This window comes from Drosophila persimilis, unplaced genomic scaffold (genome assembly GCF_003286085.1).
Source record: "Drosophila persimilis strain 14011-0111.01,24,50 unplaced genomic scaffold, DperRS2 tig00000002-arrow-pilon, whole genome shotgun sequence".
In the NCBI taxonomy this organism is placed as follows: domain Eukaryota; kingdom Metazoa; phylum Arthropoda; class Insecta; order Diptera; family Drosophilidae; genus Drosophila; species Drosophila persimilis.
In genome coordinates, this window is record NW_020825289.1 from 17,186,173 (window position 1) to 17,204,893 (window position 18,721).

Sequence of the window (18,721 nt, forward strand, 5' to 3'; positions counted from 1 at the left end):
TGTTAATTTTTCCTTCTCTTTGTTTTGCATTGTTATTATTTAATTTTGAATCTGCACTCTGTGTTTGACTGACAATGGATATAGATTCTGAAATTGCAGATATAACTGCCCAGGCGCCAGAATGGAACTTTGCTGGCGATTGTGCTCTCCTGGCTCTAATGAAGCGCATCTCCCAGGTTCGTGCAACTGACTCGGCTTATCAGCAAACTAATTAAATATTTTTTGCCCAGAACCTGCACGAACGAGGGGAACGGACCACTCGGAATCTGAGAGAGTTCGAAACTAGTGTCAAGGAAGCCGATATAGCGATGAGCAATGCTACCAACAGCCTGCGCTCTCTTCAGTTCGGGCAACAGTTTGTGGAGTATCGGGTGCAGGAGATTGACGATGACGACTTTCAGATGCCTGCGGAAAAGAAGAAGAAGGTACCATCAGCCAATGAATTTTCCTTGGAGAATTGTTTATAATCAATATTTACTTGCAGCCTGAGCCTCTCCCAAAAAGTTCCGAGGAAATGTCGAAAGAATTTATAGAAAACAATCTGCGAATGTTTCGCAAGAACTTTGAGCCGGTGACCATTGACGTGCCCGATTCGGACGACGACGATGCGCCAGTTGATTCTACGTATGTGGGTTGTGTTTATAAAGATGCACTCCTTATTAACTATTCTAATCGACAGAACAATCTTTCGCGCCAAGAACCCGTACGATGCCATTCCCTTGCCCTACATTATTGGCTCTAGGGAATGGCAGGAGCACAAGTATGCTGGACTCTTTGATAGCAAAGAGAACAGCGATGATGAAAAGTCTGAGGAATTCTCCTCCAGCTCATCGGATGAGAGGGAGTCAGTGTCTAGTAAAACACCTACGCAAGGGAAAAAATTCGTGCAGCCACAGCTATCCGACTCTTCCTCCTTGGCCTCGGCGACCATGGGGCCGGTAGTTGTGTCCCCACCTAAGCTTCAGATTCCAGCTAATGCAGCTCCTATCTTAGCCCCTGCTGACCAGCCAAGGGAAGCTGTTGCCAATAGGACACAGCCACGTCCAATTATAAGCAGTCAACGGAATCCCCATGAACGTGACTTGTTTGCTGCCCTTCGGCAATCACCGCCAAGCGATGATCCGCCGTCTACTTCATCCTCGCCCAGATCGTCGCCTGCCATTGGCCACAGGAATACAGCTGCTCGCTTGCCAATTGCATCGGAGGCCTCTCTGAGCTCCAGCAACAGCAGCACAGTCCATCACCCACCGCCAGGGCTATTCGACGAAGCTGTGCCCCCACAAATTCCCAAGAAAACTGAGGCTAATCCCAGCCCAATTAAGCGCAAGCCTGTAAATCTCTTTAATGATGATGAATTCAACTCTTTAATGTCTGAAATCGTGGACAAGGTGCAGACCAAGTCGGGAAACAACCCAACATCCGCTGGAACATTGCATCAACAAAACAAGTTGCCCGAAGTGGTTCAAGCAATCAAACAGGACACTCCCAAGCAGATCAATGAGATTGTATCAACTCAGCCCAGACCCAAAACAGTTAATCTCTTTGATGACAGTCCACCGTTGAGTCCCATTGCAACGCAGACTCCGCTTAATGATGCGACCAATGATCTGTCTAGGGCCATCTTTAATGACGGGCCGTCATCTTTGAGTGCCACGCCGATTGAAAATCCTCCCAAAAAGTCTGCGAAACCGTTGCCAAAGTCTCTTTTTGATGATGATCTGGAAGATGACTTCCTAAGCTCCTTTTCCCCCAAACCAAAGCCACCAGAACAAAAACTTAAATCCTCCCTATTCGATGACGATGATTTGGATATAGATGATATATTTGTCAAGCCATCGATGCAGCCGAACAAACTCTCAGAGAGATTAGTTGGGAAAAACTCTCTGTTTGATGATGACGACCAGTATGATGTCACTGATTTGTTTGGCTCAAAGAAGAAACCCATTGGAGTCCAGGAGAACAAAAAAGAGGAAGATCTGTTAGTTGAAAAGAAAACAGAAACGCCTATGGCTCCAAAGAAAGATCTTTTTGATGACATTCAGGATGAGGATCTATTCGGAACGCCAAAGTCCAAGAACTTATTTGCCAGTGGCGGGGAACCATCGGAAGAGAGAGAAGTTGAAACCAAAACGGAGAAATTGAAGGAACCTGTTGAGATTGTTCAAGAAAAAGCCCAGCCAGCGCAGGAAATTGAAGAGAAGAAGCAAGAAGTATTATCGGAGAACGGATATATTCACCACAAACCCACAGCATCCATTGAGATTATTGAAGAGAAATCGAACCCTCAGCAGGTTAGCAGGGTGCAAGTAGTTGCATGCGAAACGGCTGACTTGTTTAACGAAGATTTCAGCGATGATGATTCATTTATGAGCACAGCAAAGACCAAGTCAGAAGATGCTACTGCTGGTGCCATGGAAATTAGTAAAGAGATTGAGCCACAAGAGTTGGACAAAGAAATTAAGCCACTGAAACTGCCAGAGACAATCCTGCCAACTCCGGAGCCACCGAACAAAACGCAAGATGAAAGTCCCAACAAAGACAAAGTCGACGTCATGGCGGATCTATTTGGCAGCCCGAAAATCGGAGCACCTGTCTCAGAGACCCCTCCGCCGGATGATCTGGATGACGATGAAGACCCTATCATAACTATGGTGGCTGATATCACAAATAAAACATCCAAAGTCTCTACGACGGAACCTGAAGCTGATATCGATGCTTCCCAGCAAATCATGCAGAACTACACAAGTCTTTTCTCCGAGGAGCCTCCGGATGACAGCGAGTTCTTCCAGACACTAGGCAGCAGCAGCCTCAGCAGCTTGAGTGCCTCGAAAATGTTTGAGAACGAGCAGGACTTCTTTGAGCCGGCGCTGCCCAAGATTCCCGTTGCAAACAAGAGCTCGGCAACGACCCCCGGCGACCATGGGGCCATTGGTTTGTTCAGCGATGTGCCACCCGATGACGATGACGACTCTGCTGAGAGTCAGAAGCATGCTGCAGCACATCCCATCGATGTTCCTTCGCACACAACCCGGATCCATACGATTTTCTATGATGACTTCAGTGAAACGGCTAGAGCAGGAGCCGTAGAGCAGAGCAATCCCACTTCCATCGTAGAGGAGGAGCATCAAGAAGAACCATCCGATGAAGTAGACCGCAGCAAGGTACAAGAAGCATCTAACTTGTCTGCTCCCACATCTCCCGTGAAGAAACTGAAGATGCCCAATATCAACATCAATGTTCAGGCTTTGCTCCCTGGCACCGGAGGAGGCCTGCCCAAGTTCCCAAAGAAGCAGGAGCCTGCGTCTCCTACACAAGAAGCAGAGGTATTAACATCAGGTGCTAAACCATCGAGTGCCACCTCACCCAGGCCCAATGAGGACTTCACACCCAGCGGCGGGGATAATGGCCTTCAACACGTGAACAAAACACGGGCTCGAGGACCGGCTCGAAGGCGACCATCGACCAGGCAGGGCAGGAAGGAGAACTACGCCAAGAGTGTGCTGGCAGATGGGCAGCAGCCAACGGCTGAGGTAGCTCCACAATCTACAGCAACAGCTCCAAAAAAGACACCGACTCTGGCCAAACTGGTACGATCTTTTTTGGACAGTGATGATGAAGATGAGGACCTTTTTGCTCCTGCTAAGACTGTGTCGGCTGCGATACAAACCGTTTCATCAGCGGAAAGCCAGGTGATTCCTGCCACTAAGACTATGGGAGCTCCTAAAGCTAAGGTACTGACTGCTCGTCTGCCCAGTGAGCCGCCAGAGGATCACATACAGCCCAAAGCACATACGCTGGCGGTGAGACCAGCCAAGTTGTTCGATGAGAGCGATGACGATGATGATTTGTTTGCCAGTGCATCAGTGTCCGCCCCACTGCCCTCTGTCCAGGCCAAGGTGCCCTCCAAACCGCCAGCAGCTTCTCTGTTTAGCAGCGACGAGGATGAGGACTTCAAGTTGCCGGCGAAGATTGCTCCTAAGAAAAAGATCGTGCCTGCCCAGTCGAGCAAGAGCAATACCCTCTTTAGCGACGATGAAGACGACGATGATCTATTCGGAGGAGCTGCGACGAGCAAGCAGGCCAAGCCTCAGCCTCTGCCCCACAATGCGAGTAAGCCCGCTCCTAGCAGAACCCGCACTGCAACAACCATTCCAGCCAGCTCTGGCGACAATCCCCTGGCCGATCTGTTGGGCTTTAAGTGAAACATGATTGCTTTTAATTACAAATATGTACAGTTTTCGATCTGTCTGTGAATGGTTGGGACTGCCGATCAGTTCGAGTAATCGAGTATTGTTATTCGTATTCGTTTTCGTATTCCTAGCTACAATATTAAACGATGAATGTTCGCTGTCGATGCTTACGTCTAAACTTAGAGTACACCTAGTTGATGTTGCTAGTTAGTTAGTCGATGATTTCAACAAGTTTCTGGAGTTTGTCGCTGCCTCCTCACGTGTTGGTTTGCGAACGGAAACTGAGTTAGTTTGTGGCTCTTTGGTCGTTATTCCGAGGAATCTCATTCTAATTCGAGCATGTCCTACAATATACATATAATATAAGTTTAATCTAAGCGCTGACTGGACTGGACTGGACTGGACTGGACCTGGACCGCCTACAGGGCCACATCGCGGTACTTGCGGTAGTCGTCGGACTCGTTGCCCAGCGACAGCTTGCTGTTGGCCGTGATGTAGGGATTGGCATAGTTGGCATACCCAAAGCCCCCGTAGTACTGCATCTGCTGGCTGTGGTGGGAGCCGCGCCGCGGCTGGGCGAGCACCGTTCCGGTGAATCCACCGATCGAGCTGCAGGTGGACGGCCTGCGGTAGATGCCCCCTGCCGCCTGGTGGTGGTGCTGTTGCAGTTGCTGCATCTGCTGTTGCTGTTGCTGGTGGAGGGGATTGAGCAGCATGGCCAGGTAGTACTGCTGCTGCTGCGTGTAGTTCTGCAGCAGGTTGTTGCCGTAGGCATTCAGGTCATTCTGCACCTTGTTGATTCCTTCCAGGTTCTCCAGGGAGATGCAGTTCCTCGAGAGCTGGCCCGGCGGCGGCTGCTTGTGGCTGCCCCTAGGGCGATGTCCGTGTTGCGAACGCTGTTGGGCAGGCGGTGGGGTCATCTGCTTGGGCTCGATGGAGCAGTATATGGGATCGTTGCTGGCCGAGCCGATGAGTGAGGGTGGCGACGGCCGATGCGAGTCCTGCAGATTGTTCTTAAGGTCGTCGATGGTTATGTTGAAGTACTTGGCATTCTTGTCCTCTGTGTCCAGGACGTGGCGGGGGTTGTACATTCCCGGCAAGGTGCAGCGCAAGTCCATCAGAGACTGGGCGCGATGTCCCGGCGGTCCTCCTCCACCTCCTCCTGCCGCACGCTGCATCTGGGCGGCGTTGTTGAACTGTTGGGCCAAGGCCGGGGCAAACATGCTGGCATTGAACTCGTTCTGGGAGCCATAGGCCTGGCTGCCACCGCCGCACTGGTTGCTCAGTCCCATCCCCAAGCCGGAGCCCAGGGGCAGCTTGGCCGTTTCATCGCACAGCTGATAGCCGGCATTCTCGAAGCCGCTCAGCCGCTGACTGGAACGCCTAGAGTCCGCCTTGGTCATGGGCACGCTGGGTGCCGGGGTCTGCAGAGATAGCCGCGTGGCCAGGCCCTGCAGCTGGCTGAGCACCTGCGTCTCGCGGCGCCACCGAATCCCCGTGGGTATGACGCAGATCAACGCCAAGCAGTTGATGATCAGGCGGATCAGGTACGAGGTTAGCTCCGTCAGTCCGTGCACCGACTGCAGGCCCTAAAATCATTCGAAATAAAGATGGAAATTACGGAACAGTTCTAGCGGATTCCTATTGCGCTCACTTACCCAGTGCTGCGTGGTCATGATCATCACAAAGACCAGCTCCGGGATGGAGAGAATGCCAATGATGCCTGACCAGGCGAACAGGGGCCAGCACAGACCGCTGACCAGACCGTGGATCAGGATCGTGGTTGCCACGAACATCACAAAGTAGAGGGTGCACAGGGTGTAGGCGGCGAAGGGAAGCTCTCCATGGGCCTCCAGTATCCACGAGACCTCACACGAGAAGGCCCCCAGGTAGACAATCTGCCGTGGTCGGGTGGGGACAAACGAAAAGAGAAATGGAAATTAACCCACAATCGCAAAAGAAAAGCGAAAACATAAATCATGCGATGGCAAGAGAAGATGTGATGACGACGCGATGTGGCGGAACAAAAACCGGAGACATCTTTGCTCCACAATCATCCATCAATCAATTAATGAGCCCCCTCTCCTGCACCGACCCCCCTCTGACAGCACAAACAGAGAGCAAAACAAAAACAACAAAAAAAGATGAAATTTGTACATTTTGCACGATGCACAAAAACGATTTCATTTCATTTTCACTTAATGGGGCAAAAATGTTTACACACTGATACGAATAGTGGTTCACGGACAGCCGCCAGTTGAGGAGACAGTCGACGAATGGACAGACATGCGGACAGGTGTGCGGAGGAGAGACATACCAATAATATGATGGTCATATATCACCAAGTAGTGACTATACTGGGGTAAAAACAGCCACATAGCATTCCGACTGCCAGATATTCGAATAGAAGGGGGAGGAGGATTGTATCTTTCTGTCTATCTAATTGGTGATATTTTGGTAGCTAAAGTATCCTAATATTAAGGTATCTTGTATTTATTTCCCTCTGACACAGGGCTGGATATCGATCCCATTGTACTACTCACCAGCAATAGAACAGCCACCACGCAGCATATAATGAATAGATTCGCCTTTATAAAGCGCTCCATAATGCGTTCGTTCCAAAAGTTTTGTATGCTGCCGCTGGTGCCCGAAGGCCTCTGCTTCAATGAGGACGGCGAATGCTTTTCACTGGCCTTCTGATAATTCATTTTATTCGTGTTTCGGTTTCGGTTGCGGTTGCGGTTTCGGCAGAAGATGGTATTAGAAGATGGTTCAGCTCAGAGAAATGCAGAGAAATGTGGCGTTGGGAAGGGAGATGGAGATGGTAAGCCTGCTCAACCGCCAGCTGCTGCCGGCCTTGGCTTGCCCGCAGGAGGTCAGTGGTGCGATGCGTGGCGGGAAGAAGCTCTAGTTCTAGATCTTGGTTTATGTCTGAATGAGTTTTGAGTCCAGACCGCTGCTGGGGCTTGGTGCTTGGTGTTTGGTGGTTGGATGAAAGCGTTAGGCGGCCTAATTGAGCCTTGTCATGCTAGGTTGATGCTGAAATGAGAATTCGAATGAGTGCCAAGCGTTTGTGTTTGAGACGAGTCAAGGTGTTCGATATACTCGTCCAACAAAAGACTTAGGGAACGAACTTGTTTCACACACACACACACGCATTCACTCTCTCGAGTGTCGCGAGCTCTCGAGAGCTAACGGCCTGTGCCATATTCTCTAGAAGATTTTCACTTTTCTACAAAGCCAGTTCGTTGCCCAAATCTTTTGTTGTGCCCTGCGGCGCTAGCCAAGCAAATATTTGACCCTAAACCAATATTTACGGGCGATACGAAGCTCGTGCTCAAATATTGACAATGTACAACAGTTGCCGCTTGCCGCCGAGTACCTGTTGCCTTATGTCATGACAAATGAATTTGTATGCTCGCCAAGCCAAGCCGAACTAAAATTAAATCATTTAATCAATTACACTGCTCTACAAAGTCAAAGTGTAGATTGGGCCACTTGAAGACTGAAGAAGCAGGAGTATCCCCGAAATGACCATTTAAGTGGTTGATCATCTACAGCCCACCCCATTCAGTGAGAGCTCCATTACGGAGGTATACTCGAATAATTGCCCACGATCTTGTGTTGTGGAGTGTAGGCAATTGAGACGCCTCGCCAACACATCACTCAGAGCCAAAGCCAGAGCCAGAGCTAGAGCCACAGCCAGTTAGCGGCTTAGACGGATACGGTAATCTTCCTATAATAGACAGCGTCATCCAGACGAGGCGACGAACTCGTTGTCAATGCCGTCATCACGCAGGTGTGCCATCAACATCATCTTCATCATCATGATCATCATCGATTATGATGGGGGCGTGTTGACTGGGACCAGCCCTGTCTTTGCCTGCTCCCCATATGGAGCGACGCGCCGGATATGCGCACCTTAAAGTGTCAGTCGTTGACTTGCCCCATTGACATTCCGCAGACGTTGCACAGTTGGGCCTGGGCCCCCTGCCAGCTCCATGCTCTAAGCTCTTTCCTGTCCCAGTCCCAGTCCCAGACCCAGTCCATGGCCCAGTCCAACAGTGGCTTGGCTTGGCCTGGCCTGGTCTGGCTTTCTTTGGTGGCCGGAAAGAATTGCAAGCCAACTTCGTTTTATTGCTAATTTTCTGGACAAACATACAAACTATATGCATGAGTCTATAGCCAGCTCTTTAGGTTGTTGTCCGGTTTTTCGGGGCAAAGCTGCCGCCATTGAAACGGGTTTCGGGACCGGAGGGGGCTGCTGCTGTTCATTAGCACTGGCTGTGGAGTGGCAGGGAAAGGCGGCAAAACGAATCCAGTGCGCCCTTGACTGAGTGCCAGGCCACGCCCGTGTCGAAGCGTTCATATGCCCGCTGCCAAGATTACGAAATTATGCAGATTCAACATAATTTCTGTGAACCCACGGCGTCTGAGCCACATTTCAAAATATTTTGTTGTCCTCCTTGTTATTTTTTTTGCATTGTATTTTCCGTTTCGTGAAATTGAATTAATTTCGTGATCGTTGTTAATGCGATTATGACTGCAGTTGCGCTGCGTGTCGGTGGCATGTCGGGTTCAATAGCATAAGTGCAACAATACGTACAACACAGCTCAGCTTGAACAATGGAAACAACATTCATTGCATTGCCAACTGAATGCATGAATAAGCAACAATGCAACAGAAAAGTTATGCAAATTGTTATTATTATAAAGTTGGAGTCGAAATGGAATGAAATGGAAATGAAAAGGAATGACGATTTCAGGGGGAGCGCTGGGGCTGATGTGCTACCATTATGATATGCGTTTCAAAATGCAATCAAAACTACATGAATGGGATGGGATGGGTCTACAAATGACTATGTCTACCTTTCACTTCCAAGTTACAACAGCCATAAGAAATACACCGAAAAGACCAAAGAAAAGCGTACAAATTATCAGTCAAGCAAGAAATGATTGCTCCTCAGCGACACTCACACTCGACAACCCAGAAACACGCATTCGCATACGACAAAATTGTTCAATGTTGAGTCATGCCCAAAGAAGAGAAGTTTTTGGGCTTGTCGCGCATGCAAATTGCGTCGTTCGCATGGGAACGGAGCGGAGCGAAGCGTAGCTTGAGGCTGACTCCACTGGCGGAGTCGAGATCAACTTATGGGGGAACACTTTTGTTCTCAACACTTTTACCCGCACAAATTGAATAAACTGAAAAACTTGTTTTGCACAAGCGAAATGTGCTTGGACATAATTATAATCTAATTGTTATTTAATTGTACAACGGTTAGTCCATAAGCGCAAGCGTAAGCTGGGTCAAGTCAAACTTGATGGGACGTGAGAAAAGCGGAGCCACACGCACATGCATGCCATGTGCTGATAATACTCGCACACAGTCCGCATCGTATCGTATCGTATCGTATAGGCGGATGGGTCACCACTCCACTCTGCTCTCCTCTCTCGTTCACTCACATAAATAACCGTAACGTGCAGCGGTAACGGTACGTTCGAGTTGGCGCGCTTGCCTACAAACAGTTAAAAGTGAAATTCGAAAATGACTCAGGAAACGCGAAACAAAACGAAACGAAACGAACGCCGAACCACACCGAACACTCGGAAACTAATCTCCGCGCCAGCTGAGCGAGCGCTACGACGGCTGTTTGGCAACTGAAATGTGCTCGGAGACCGGGCCCCAGACCATGCTTCTGTCTGTCGTTCATTTCCATCTTTCGTTTGTTTGTTTGTTTGTAGATTTTGTTGGTTTTCTGGCCGTCTGCTGGGCAGCAAGTTCGCTCGCCCTGACTTTTGTTCCAACAATTAAGACTTAATTTCTAACTGGCAACGATGCTCAGAGGGAGGGAGCGAGCACCGGCATTTGCATAATTTGATTTCAGCCAAAAACAAAGCAGCCCAGACCAGACAAAAATGAGGCCTAACGGTCATACCTTTGTCTGGGCCGCAGGTCTTACGGCTGATAAGAAATGGCTCGAGTGAATGGCAGCTTGGGCTGGAGCTGGCATCAGCAGCTGGTTCTAATTAATGTTTCTCATTTTCATTTATTCAAAAATCAATTTTCATGTTTTCTCTATCTATTGTATAGTGCATTTCATGTTGATTAAATCAAATATTTCAGTTACGGCGCAGCTCTTGTTTCTGCCTTGGGATAAACTATGAAATGCATAAAAGTGTACAGCCTTTTCTATGTTTGAAAATAACTTAATATCAATTAGGCAACATGGTCGCTAGCTTCTCCATTCAGGGCTGGTGGTTCACCGGGAGCGCAGCCATCTAACACTTCGCCCAGCTGGCCAAGGCGCTTGATTTGGGCCATTAGATCGGCTATCTCGGGCGTGCAATTGTGGAACTTGCGCAGATACATGTACCCACGCATCATCTCGTTGTCCAGCACGCATCTGTGGAGGGAATGGCATTAGCTTTAACTACCTACTATCTACACTTCGGTTGCACTCACATCAGAGCAGCCGCTCCAAAGTTTCCCGTCTTCTCCAGCCTCTCCAGCCACTGATTGATGATGGTTTTTATCTTGGGGTCCGTGGCCGGCAAGCTGATGCGGGCATGGACCAAGGCCTCCTTAAAATATTCGTTGGCCAGGAGCAGATCGATGGCCTCCCTATGCTGGCCCAAGCTAAAGCGATACGTGGCCGCATGCATGATGTAGCCCTTCCCCTCCATCTGCTTGGCATAGGCTTCGCAACAGTCTCGCCAAAACCTAAACAAGATATATGGCGTTTTAGCGAGTGACACACAGGACGTGGCCAAGGACTTACACATAGGACACGGAGGGGGCCACAGCCAGGTGACCTTCCGTAAGTGTCTGGTTGGCGATGTGCTCCTCTAACTCCTTGCGCAGCTTAAATGTGGATATAGTCAGGCAAAGCGGAGCAATATCCTTCGAATTGGAGTGCTTTAAATTGGTCACTGAAATAGTTTTCTTGTCATTAATGTTCTGCTTGAGTTTGAATTTCACTTACACTCCATTTCAATTAGCTCCTTGGCCATCGCCTTGGTGCCAAACAGCTTAGACAGGAGCACGGATTTGTCAATCTTTTCCGCATCTTCGGTCAGCACAATCGCCAGCTTTCCCAGGGCATTCTTGTTGAGATCCTTTTGGGCGAGGTAGAGGCAGGTGCGGGTAATCTATGGTTGCAAACAAGATAAAGTTACTGTCATGGCATCTACACGAACTTTGACTTACGGTAGGGACACTCTCTGGAGCCTGGCTAGCAGACTCATTTTCCTTGCACTTGCGGCACTCGTTTGTGCTCTGGCTAGGCTCTGGTTTCTGGTCGAGGGTCATAGCGTCGAACATCTCCTGTACTTTTCGGTCATTGGGGTCATTTGGGATCACTTCCCGCACTTCACGTGGCTCTCCATGGACCCTCCTCATACGTCGATCTTTGCGCTGAATTTTTTTAACCTCTGCTCTGGTGGGAGGTGCATACGGCTGCACCAGGGATTTGGTGGCCCACTTGACATTGAGCAGTCCATCAACTTTGGAGCAAATGTTTCTCTCGTCTCCAGCCAATGCGTCTTTAATATTGATAAGTTCCAAGGAAATCGACTTGCCAGAGCACATCACGATGTTCTCATCGGAGGGCAAGAACATGCCGCACCACATGGGGCAGTGGTAGGTTATGGTCAGAGGCGGCTTCTTCGGATCATGAGTGTCCCACATGCACACCTTTCCCTCGATGTGGAAAGTGAGCAACAGGTTCTTCTGATAATTGCTCCACTTCAGCGAGGTGATCGATCCCTTCGGGTCGCTGGCCGTGAATGTATGGAGCGTCCTCCAGTTGCGATCTGCCTCCAGAAATTCCAATATTATGACATACTTGTCGTGGCCCACAACAGCAAAGACATTGCTCTCCAACGGATTCCAGGTAATGTCCGTAATGTACCGAGACAGCAGTGCTGACTGGCGCAGAACAGGGCCCCATCTGGAAATCTGGTCGGGCTTATGTTCGTGCAACTGCAGTACGCCGTCCTCGGAGCCCAAAAAGAGGAAGGATCCACGAATGCTCAGGAAGCACGTGCGTTCCATTAGGTTGAGAACAATAACTTCTGTCAAAGAAATGTATAGGAAAGTTTGTGTGAATATCATTTCGGAAGATTAATTTGCGTGGCCCTTCTAGAATTCTAAGTACCAGATTTAAATGATTAAAGATTTTAATAGATATACGGAAATAGTCGTATAGACATGACCTTTGCCCCCCAACTGTATTGAGTAACACAGTAGGCTGGCGTTTCTGGGAGCAACGGCACAAACAAATAACAAGCAGCCCTACATTTCCTTAATTTCCTAGTTTTCTTCCTTAACAAAGGCAAAAATCAAATTTATTGTTCAGTATCATAATGCCGCGACACAGGGCTCTGGTGGAGATTGGGCGGCGAATCATGAAGCGCTTCGAACAGCTCGATCTGGATGTGGAGGAGGAGTTCATCATTTTCGTGGTGCATCTGCTTGCCCGCGACTTGCGACGGGGCCTGCTCAAGAGCGACCTGAACAAGCATACCTGTGCCATCAACGGTTTCGTGGATGGCATTGTCGAGAGCTATGTGAGTCCAGTGGATTGCACAATGGCCAACATGAAGATGTCGTGGGTGATGAAGAAGGGTCGCGGCATCGATCTGCAGTACGTAAAGGAGCAATACGAGGAGAGGTTCCTCAACGAACTGAAGCTGCTCATCGACGACATTCTGCAGTACCCGGAGACCTGCAGCAAGGCGCAGCTGGATCAGCTCTTTGCCAAGATGCAGGTCTTTATTGTGACCTGCTACAACCTGGGCTGTCCCAAGAACCACGTGTTGCTTAAGTTGACAGCTCAGGCCCTGAACAGCGTGATCGGGCGTAGCGATCTGCAGAATTATGTGCTGAAGAAGAAATACCATCGACTAGAGTACCTGCAGCGTCTGGCGGCCACTGTGGGCGGTATAGTCATCTACAACAACGATGGACCGGATGGGGACCGGGAAAATGTGAGATATAGTGAGTGCAGATCATGAACTCCAGGAATCTGCAACGTAAATTCGGTTTTTGCTTTTCCCATCTCAGTCGTTGGCGACCTGGAGATGGCTCAGAAAAACACGAGCTCTGCCTTCCAGCTGGCTCTGGATGGAGCGGCAAAGATGCAGTCGCTATGCCAAGCGGCCATCGATGAGATGATTTACCTGGATCCCAAGGACACAACGATGACCTATCGAGTGCCTCTTGAGCACTTGCAGCGACTCAATCAGTTCACCATCATCTACACCATGCAGCAACGTTGCCTGGACGCATTGCATCGCAGCTATGAGAGCACCGTCTATCTCATTGAGGTGGAGCGAAAGCGCTACGAGTGTGTGGTGGCAAAGATAAACGACACTCTGGCCATGCGCACGGCCATCGACTCGGAGCTGATATTCGTAAGTGGCAAGCAGATAGAGTCGGGGTCGTCGTCGGTCCTTCTAACACTCCTCTGTCCATCCATTAGCCGCACTTTGTGTACATCTCGCAGGTTTGGAGCAATCTGAATAACTTCCTCAATCACGTTGTCGAGCTAAACAAGTTGCGGGAGCAACTGGAAATACTGGTGCCCGCTCAGATCAAGGATGCGGCAGAGGCTACAATTGCCGAGCTCCAGGCGTTGCACAAACGCATCAAGGTGCCGCAGAAAATAAAATTTCTTGATCGCATAGCCGTCATGACCGACTACCACACGGACGCAAACTTTTGTAGCTTGGCCCAGGCGGATATCAAGGATTTTTGTGCCCTGACCTTGACCATAACCAACGGGCTTTTGTTGCCAGCTAAAGTGACGCGAAAGCTCTGCGTGAATGTGGACATAACATTTGGTTTGAGGGACCACATGTATGGCAGGTTCACGGAGCTTTGCTTCGAGCAGTTTATACCGGCCTTCAGGAAAGTGATCTTTAATAGTGCCAACTTGGCGTTGCTCTTTAAGCTGGACGAAGCTCTCATATCCCATGAGCTGCAGGACTTGATTGTGGAGCCTCCGAAGCAAAAAGATTTCGCGGGTCAAACCGAAATGGTGGTCACCAATGACTTGTCGGCCCCGAACTGGATAAATGTGACATGGAATGTGTGGGACTACCACCGCGAGACCATACACATGGCAGAGATTCGCAAGCGACAGACTCACGATGCCCAGACAAACATCAGCTATGGCCAGCGCAATGCCCAGAACCAGACCTACAACACACGACAGCACAAATGAGAAGCGATGCTGAGAAGAGCTTCTAACTCACCTGTTTTGGGCCGGCTTATATCAACGAAGCAAAGCTTGCGGTTCACAACAAAGTAGATGTAGTTTTCCTGCCACACCAAACTGTAGACTTCTTTCTTTTGGGGCCCTTGAATGGTTCTTTTCACTTTCATGGTCTCCACGTCGAGAATCGCCACCTATTTTGTAACGTTGATTAATTTATGTACTCTCGATTAAAGTCAAAGTAAAAACTCACAGATCCCTCGTAGGTGCCGCAGGCGAGTTGCAAGCAGTCGGGACTCCAAGCCAGGGAGTAGACGTTGCTACCAATATGGCTAGTAGTGATGGCCGTGCCGTTCGTGGCCAGTTTAGACAGATCAAAGAAGGCCACGCGACGGTCCGAACATCCCAGAGCGATTCTGGAGAGCGAAGTAGCGGTAAATTAGTTTCATATAAAGAAAATTGATAAGTAAGCTTGATGGGTTACTTGTTCATATCATCCGGACACTCGACCATGGCCCGCACTCCAAAGACCAATGAGCTGTAGTTGGTGATTATGTGGCCAGTGAGGGGATCCATCAGTCCGGTCGTGCGATTGTTTCTGCACACCCATAGCTGCTGTTTGCTGCATTTAGTGGCAAAAGATAATATGTCCTTTGTGCCACACTTGTGCTCCTTGTCCTTGTTGATCTTGTAGCGAAGCATTTTTCGATCGTACACCAGTGACCAGAAGGACAACTGATGCCGACCCAGGGAGACAATGGTGCGGTCATTTAGCCACATGACACTGCAATACTGATCTGTAAAAATATCTAGGGATGAAGATGGTCCAGGGCTGTGTTTTTCATATGGAGCTCACCTGTTGACTTGCCACTGCTGTAGTTCTTGCCGGCATGTGCGCCCGTGTTCGTATTCCAGATCATCACCACCTCTTCGGCATCAACGGAGACCAGGAGAATGTCTGGGCGAATGGAAGAGTTTATGGAACTCGAAATAATCGACTCGGTACTGCTCTCCTCAACCAATGCGGTTTTTAAATCAGGCTCGGGATTCATTTGAATTTGAGATGTCTCGGGAGCGTGCACTTCGGCCCGGTGATAGATGTGATGCAGCACCTCTCGTTTCGGCTTGGCTGCATCGCCATCGACGATCACGGCATCGTCGCTGGAGGAGCTGTATTGGATAACCTCCAGACTGCCTTCAGTGGAATCGCTGGGCAGGGCGGCATTCTGATTGTTGCTTGTTGCGCTGTCATTGTTGCTTATGTTGCTGGCATCGCTGAGGGGACCAGTTGGTTTTGTGGGCTGGCAGTCGTCTAAAGTGACCTCCACACCGCCAACCGCCTCCGAGCGATTGGCCATTATATCCGCTTTAATGCTCTCACAGGCCTCCACAAAATCGAGGGCAGCGGCCCCTGCGGGCTTCTCCAGGCCAACAAAGTCGTCACCGCAATCGTCGGATGACTTGCGGTGGGCGTCTACTGGCGCGCCGAACTCGCATTCCAGATGATCAAAGTTGTAAATGTCAAACGGATCATCGGATTCGGCTGGCTTGGACTTGACCAGCGGAGGGGGTTTGGGTTTTGGTTTGGAAGAGGCTTCGGCTGCCTCATCTTCTTTGCGACTGCGCCACTGCTCAGCTCGCGAGGACAACGTATCGAGATTCAACTTTTCCTCTTCGAAGGGGAGAGATACCTGCCGCCATGCCAATCCATTGATACAGTTCTTATGGCCATTGAATTTATAAACGATACTCATCTTGAGCAAATCGCAAACTAACACAGCTCCCAACGTCGTGCCCAAAGCAAATACGTTGTCGTTGTAGGGAGAGCAGCGCAGGACTTCGGGGTGGTGATTGCGCGACGGAATGAATGTGGGACGACGGCAAAAGGTGTTGGAGGCCACACAGTAGATGACCAAATCACTGGCATCTATCGAAAGTATATTGCCGTTGCTCATGTAGCTCATTAGAACGGCAGTTTCAAAGGGACGGCTTCCTCTGAAATTGCGGGCTTCGTGCTGATGTTGATGCGCCTTGTGGCCGCTGACAGCCCCGCCCACCATGCAGTCCCACACTTGCACACTCAGATCGTCGCCAACTATGGCAAATGGCTGTCTCCCCTTACCCCACATGGGACTGACATCGAGTGCAATGATGTTGAAGCGCGTGGACATGATTTTAACTTGCGACTTCTCTGCAGCATCTGCCGGCTCTGCTGATATGTAGTTTATGCTGCGTACGCCGGCATACAGGAAGCCGCCGTCTGGTGCTGCAACCGCCAGCGGTATGTTCGTTGCCGGCGGAGTTGGAACATTGTGATAAATTAACTCTGAATACATATTATTTTGATGAAATAACACTGTGCATTTGATTGCAATTACGCGGAGTTTTCTGTGAAATACAAATTGTGCGCTTGTTTTCCTCTGCTTAAGAGAACTTAGCCCACTTAAGCCCCCTCTATTTAAAGTTGAGGTAAACAGCCGAATTTAATACTGTTTGTAAATTATCCTTGCAGATCTTCCCTCTTTACTTAAAAGAAAACCACGATATCTTTCACCCGAACTTCGTTAAAAATATACATTTTCCTTGTTTTCGGTGGTTTATTAAAATACCTTCTTGGTCTACAATGGGTTAATCGTTCTCCGTCAAGGATTGGAAACCATATCCTCAATTTTGATGTTCGGTCGAATATTATTAGCTATAAAGAACATTTAGCCATGCCCACATAATTTTATCCAATTAATGAATATATTTTCTACTTGAGTGGCTTAGTCTTAATACTTGCATTTATTGGATTTTGCGTAGAAAAGGTTTTAGCGAAATAGGTCAAACAAAAAAAGGTTTTAGCGAAATAGGTCAAAACAAAAAGGATAGTCGCTCATATTGCTCAATTTAGAGATTCCGTTGAATAATTCTGGCAAACTAAAACCTTTAGTTTTGCCCACATAATTTTAGGCCATTGATGAATAAATTTTCTACAAAATTGGTTAGTTTTTGATCCTTGCTTCTATTATATTTTAACTAAAAGAAGGTTTCAACATATTAGTTACCATCGTAGATCAGAGCCTTGTCGAAGCACTCGCCGGACTGGCAGCTGAACTGATCCACCCGGAATGTGGGACATCCCATTTCATCCGACTTGTGCGGGCAGTGCCAGGAGGCGGGTACGCAGTCCCTATTCATGTCACCATTCCCCATTCGGATCATAGTCCACGGCACGGATATTCTTGCGGGGCACTGGCATCGGCACATTCGGGCAGTCTGTCGTGTTCGGCAGCAGTCGGCCCAAGCTGTTCCTCTGGCGTCCTTGGGCAGTGGTAGTGGGTGGGGCAGGCACAGGTCATGCCCCGTCTGCCGGGCTGGGCCAGACCCTGGTGGGAGCAGCCCCTGTTGTTGACCTTGTACTCGGTCGAGATGCGGCCAATGTGCTCCTGGCAAGAGCCCCTTCTCCTTCTGGGGGTCGAGGCAAGGCGGAGTAATGGGTCACAACTGCGCCAAAGGGCGCGGGAAAATCTGCCCCACAAATCCAATTGAGATGGCAGTGCTTCGATAAATCGCGATTAGTTGGTGGTTATCGATTATAAAATTGATATCGATGCTGTTATTGATTATAAAATTTATATCGATGTTGTAATTGATATCGATGCTGCGACACTGGCGTTTCCGTGCGAATGGTCATCAAAGAAGAAGACACAATAACAACGCAAAAACTCCATCGGGAGAAGAAAAACTGTTTTAAAAAGCACTTTATTGCTATTAAAAATGGAATCCAAGCGTGAGAGAAAGTCCTCATTGGTATGTTGTTTTGAAATGTGTTGAAAAAAAGAAGGAAACCATATTGTATATGGGCTTTTCCAGCCACCACTTTCTCCCTGTCCCATTTCCGACATTACGGATGACGAACTGGTGACCATTTCTGTGAGAGACCTCAATAGGACCCTGAAGATGCGTGGCCTCAACCGCGAAGAAATCGTGCGAATGAAGCAACGAAGGCGCACGTTGAAGAACCGCGGCTATGCTGCCAGTTGCCGAATCAAGAGAATCGAACAAAAGGACGAGCTGGAGACGAAGAAAACATCTGAATGGACAGAGCTGGAGCAAAGGCACGAGGACAATGAGTTGATACGCATCGAGGTCGGAAACTGGAAGAACAAATACAAGGCCCTTCTCCACTTTGCCCAACAAAACGATATTCCCATTCCGAGGGAGCTAGAGGGCTGCTGAGACCAATCAAAGGACTCATTCCCAATCCTGTTTCAATACAAATTTGAATAAAACTTAGCCACATCTACTGTAACAATAGTACAATAGCTG

The 18,721-nt window shown here is 49.0% G+C and overlaps 5 protein-coding genes across 8 annotated transcripts; 3 read left to right on the forward strand and 2 right to left on the reverse strand.

Annotated features, from left to right (window-relative positions):
* Positions 1-45: 45 nt before the first annotated feature.
* Positions 46-4,352, forward strand: LOC6592554 (WASH complex subunit 2). The gene is made up of 4 exons (XM_002017896.2): positions 46-176; positions 231-425; positions 485-624; positions 680-4,352. Exons 1-4 carry the CDS (start codon positions 75-77, stop codon positions 4,200-4,202), a joined length of 3,960 nt encoding a protein of 1,319 aa, XP_002017932.1. The 5' UTR covers positions 46-74; the 3' UTR covers positions 4,203-4,352.
* LOC6592553 lies at positions 4,194-9,742 on the reverse strand. Of its 4 annotated transcripts, none has more exons than XM_026986922.1 (4): positions 9,657-9,742; positions 6,734-6,886; positions 5,849-6,088; positions 4,194-5,779 (listed from the first exon to the last, which is right to left on the reverse strand). In XM_026986922.1, exons 2-4 carry the CDS (start codon positions 6,794-6,796, stop codon positions 4,610-4,612), a joined length of 1,473 nt encoding a protein of 490 aa, XP_026842723.1. In that variant the 5' UTR covers positions 6,797-6,886; positions 9,657-9,742; the 3' UTR covers positions 4,194-4,609. The 4 variants fall into 4 exon arrangements, with proteins under 4 accessions (XP_026842723.1, XP_002017931.1, XP_026842720.1 ...); XM_026986919.1 differs by having other exon boundaries at positions 4,610-5,779; positions 6,734-7,229; XM_026986921.1 differs by lacking the exon at positions 9,657-9,742 and adding an exon at positions 9,378-9,400 and having other exon boundaries at positions 4,610-5,779; positions 6,734-7,229.
* A 478-nt stretch (positions 9,743-10,220) lies between these two features.
* LOC6592551 (protein rigor mortis) lies at positions 10,221-16,765 on the reverse strand. Its single transcript, XM_026986194.1, has 9 exons — positions 15,267-16,765; positions 14,895-15,207; positions 14,664-14,826; positions 14,451-14,604; positions 11,401-12,266; positions 11,177-11,342; positions 10,973-11,123; positions 10,657-10,914; positions 10,221-10,597 (listed from the first exon to the last, which is right to left on the reverse strand). Exons 1-9 carry the CDS (start codon positions 16,744-16,746, stop codon positions 10,411-10,413), a joined length of 3,738 nt encoding a protein of 1,245 aa, XP_026841995.1. The 5' UTR covers positions 16,747-16,765; the 3' UTR covers positions 10,221-10,410.
* On the forward strand, positions 12,470-14,469 carry LOC6592552 (cilia- and flagella-associated protein 206). Its single transcript, XM_002017894.2, has 3 exons — positions 12,470-13,191; positions 13,258-13,607; positions 13,676-14,469. Exons 1-3 carry the CDS (start codon positions 12,558-12,560, stop codon positions 14,417-14,419), a joined length of 1,728 nt encoding a protein of 575 aa, XP_002017930.1. The 5' UTR covers positions 12,470-12,557; the 3' UTR covers positions 14,420-14,469.
* Positions 16,766-18,121: 1,356 nt separating the features above from the next.
* LOC6592486 (transcription factor MafG) lies at positions 18,122-18,712 on the forward strand. Its single transcript, XM_002017892.2, has 2 exons — positions 18,122-18,202; positions 18,266-18,712. Exons 1-2 carry the CDS (start codon positions 18,170-18,172, stop codon positions 18,629-18,631), a joined length of 399 nt encoding a protein of 132 aa, XP_002017928.1. The 5' UTR covers positions 18,122-18,169; the 3' UTR covers positions 18,632-18,712.
* Positions 18,713-18,721: the final 9 nt, after the last annotated feature.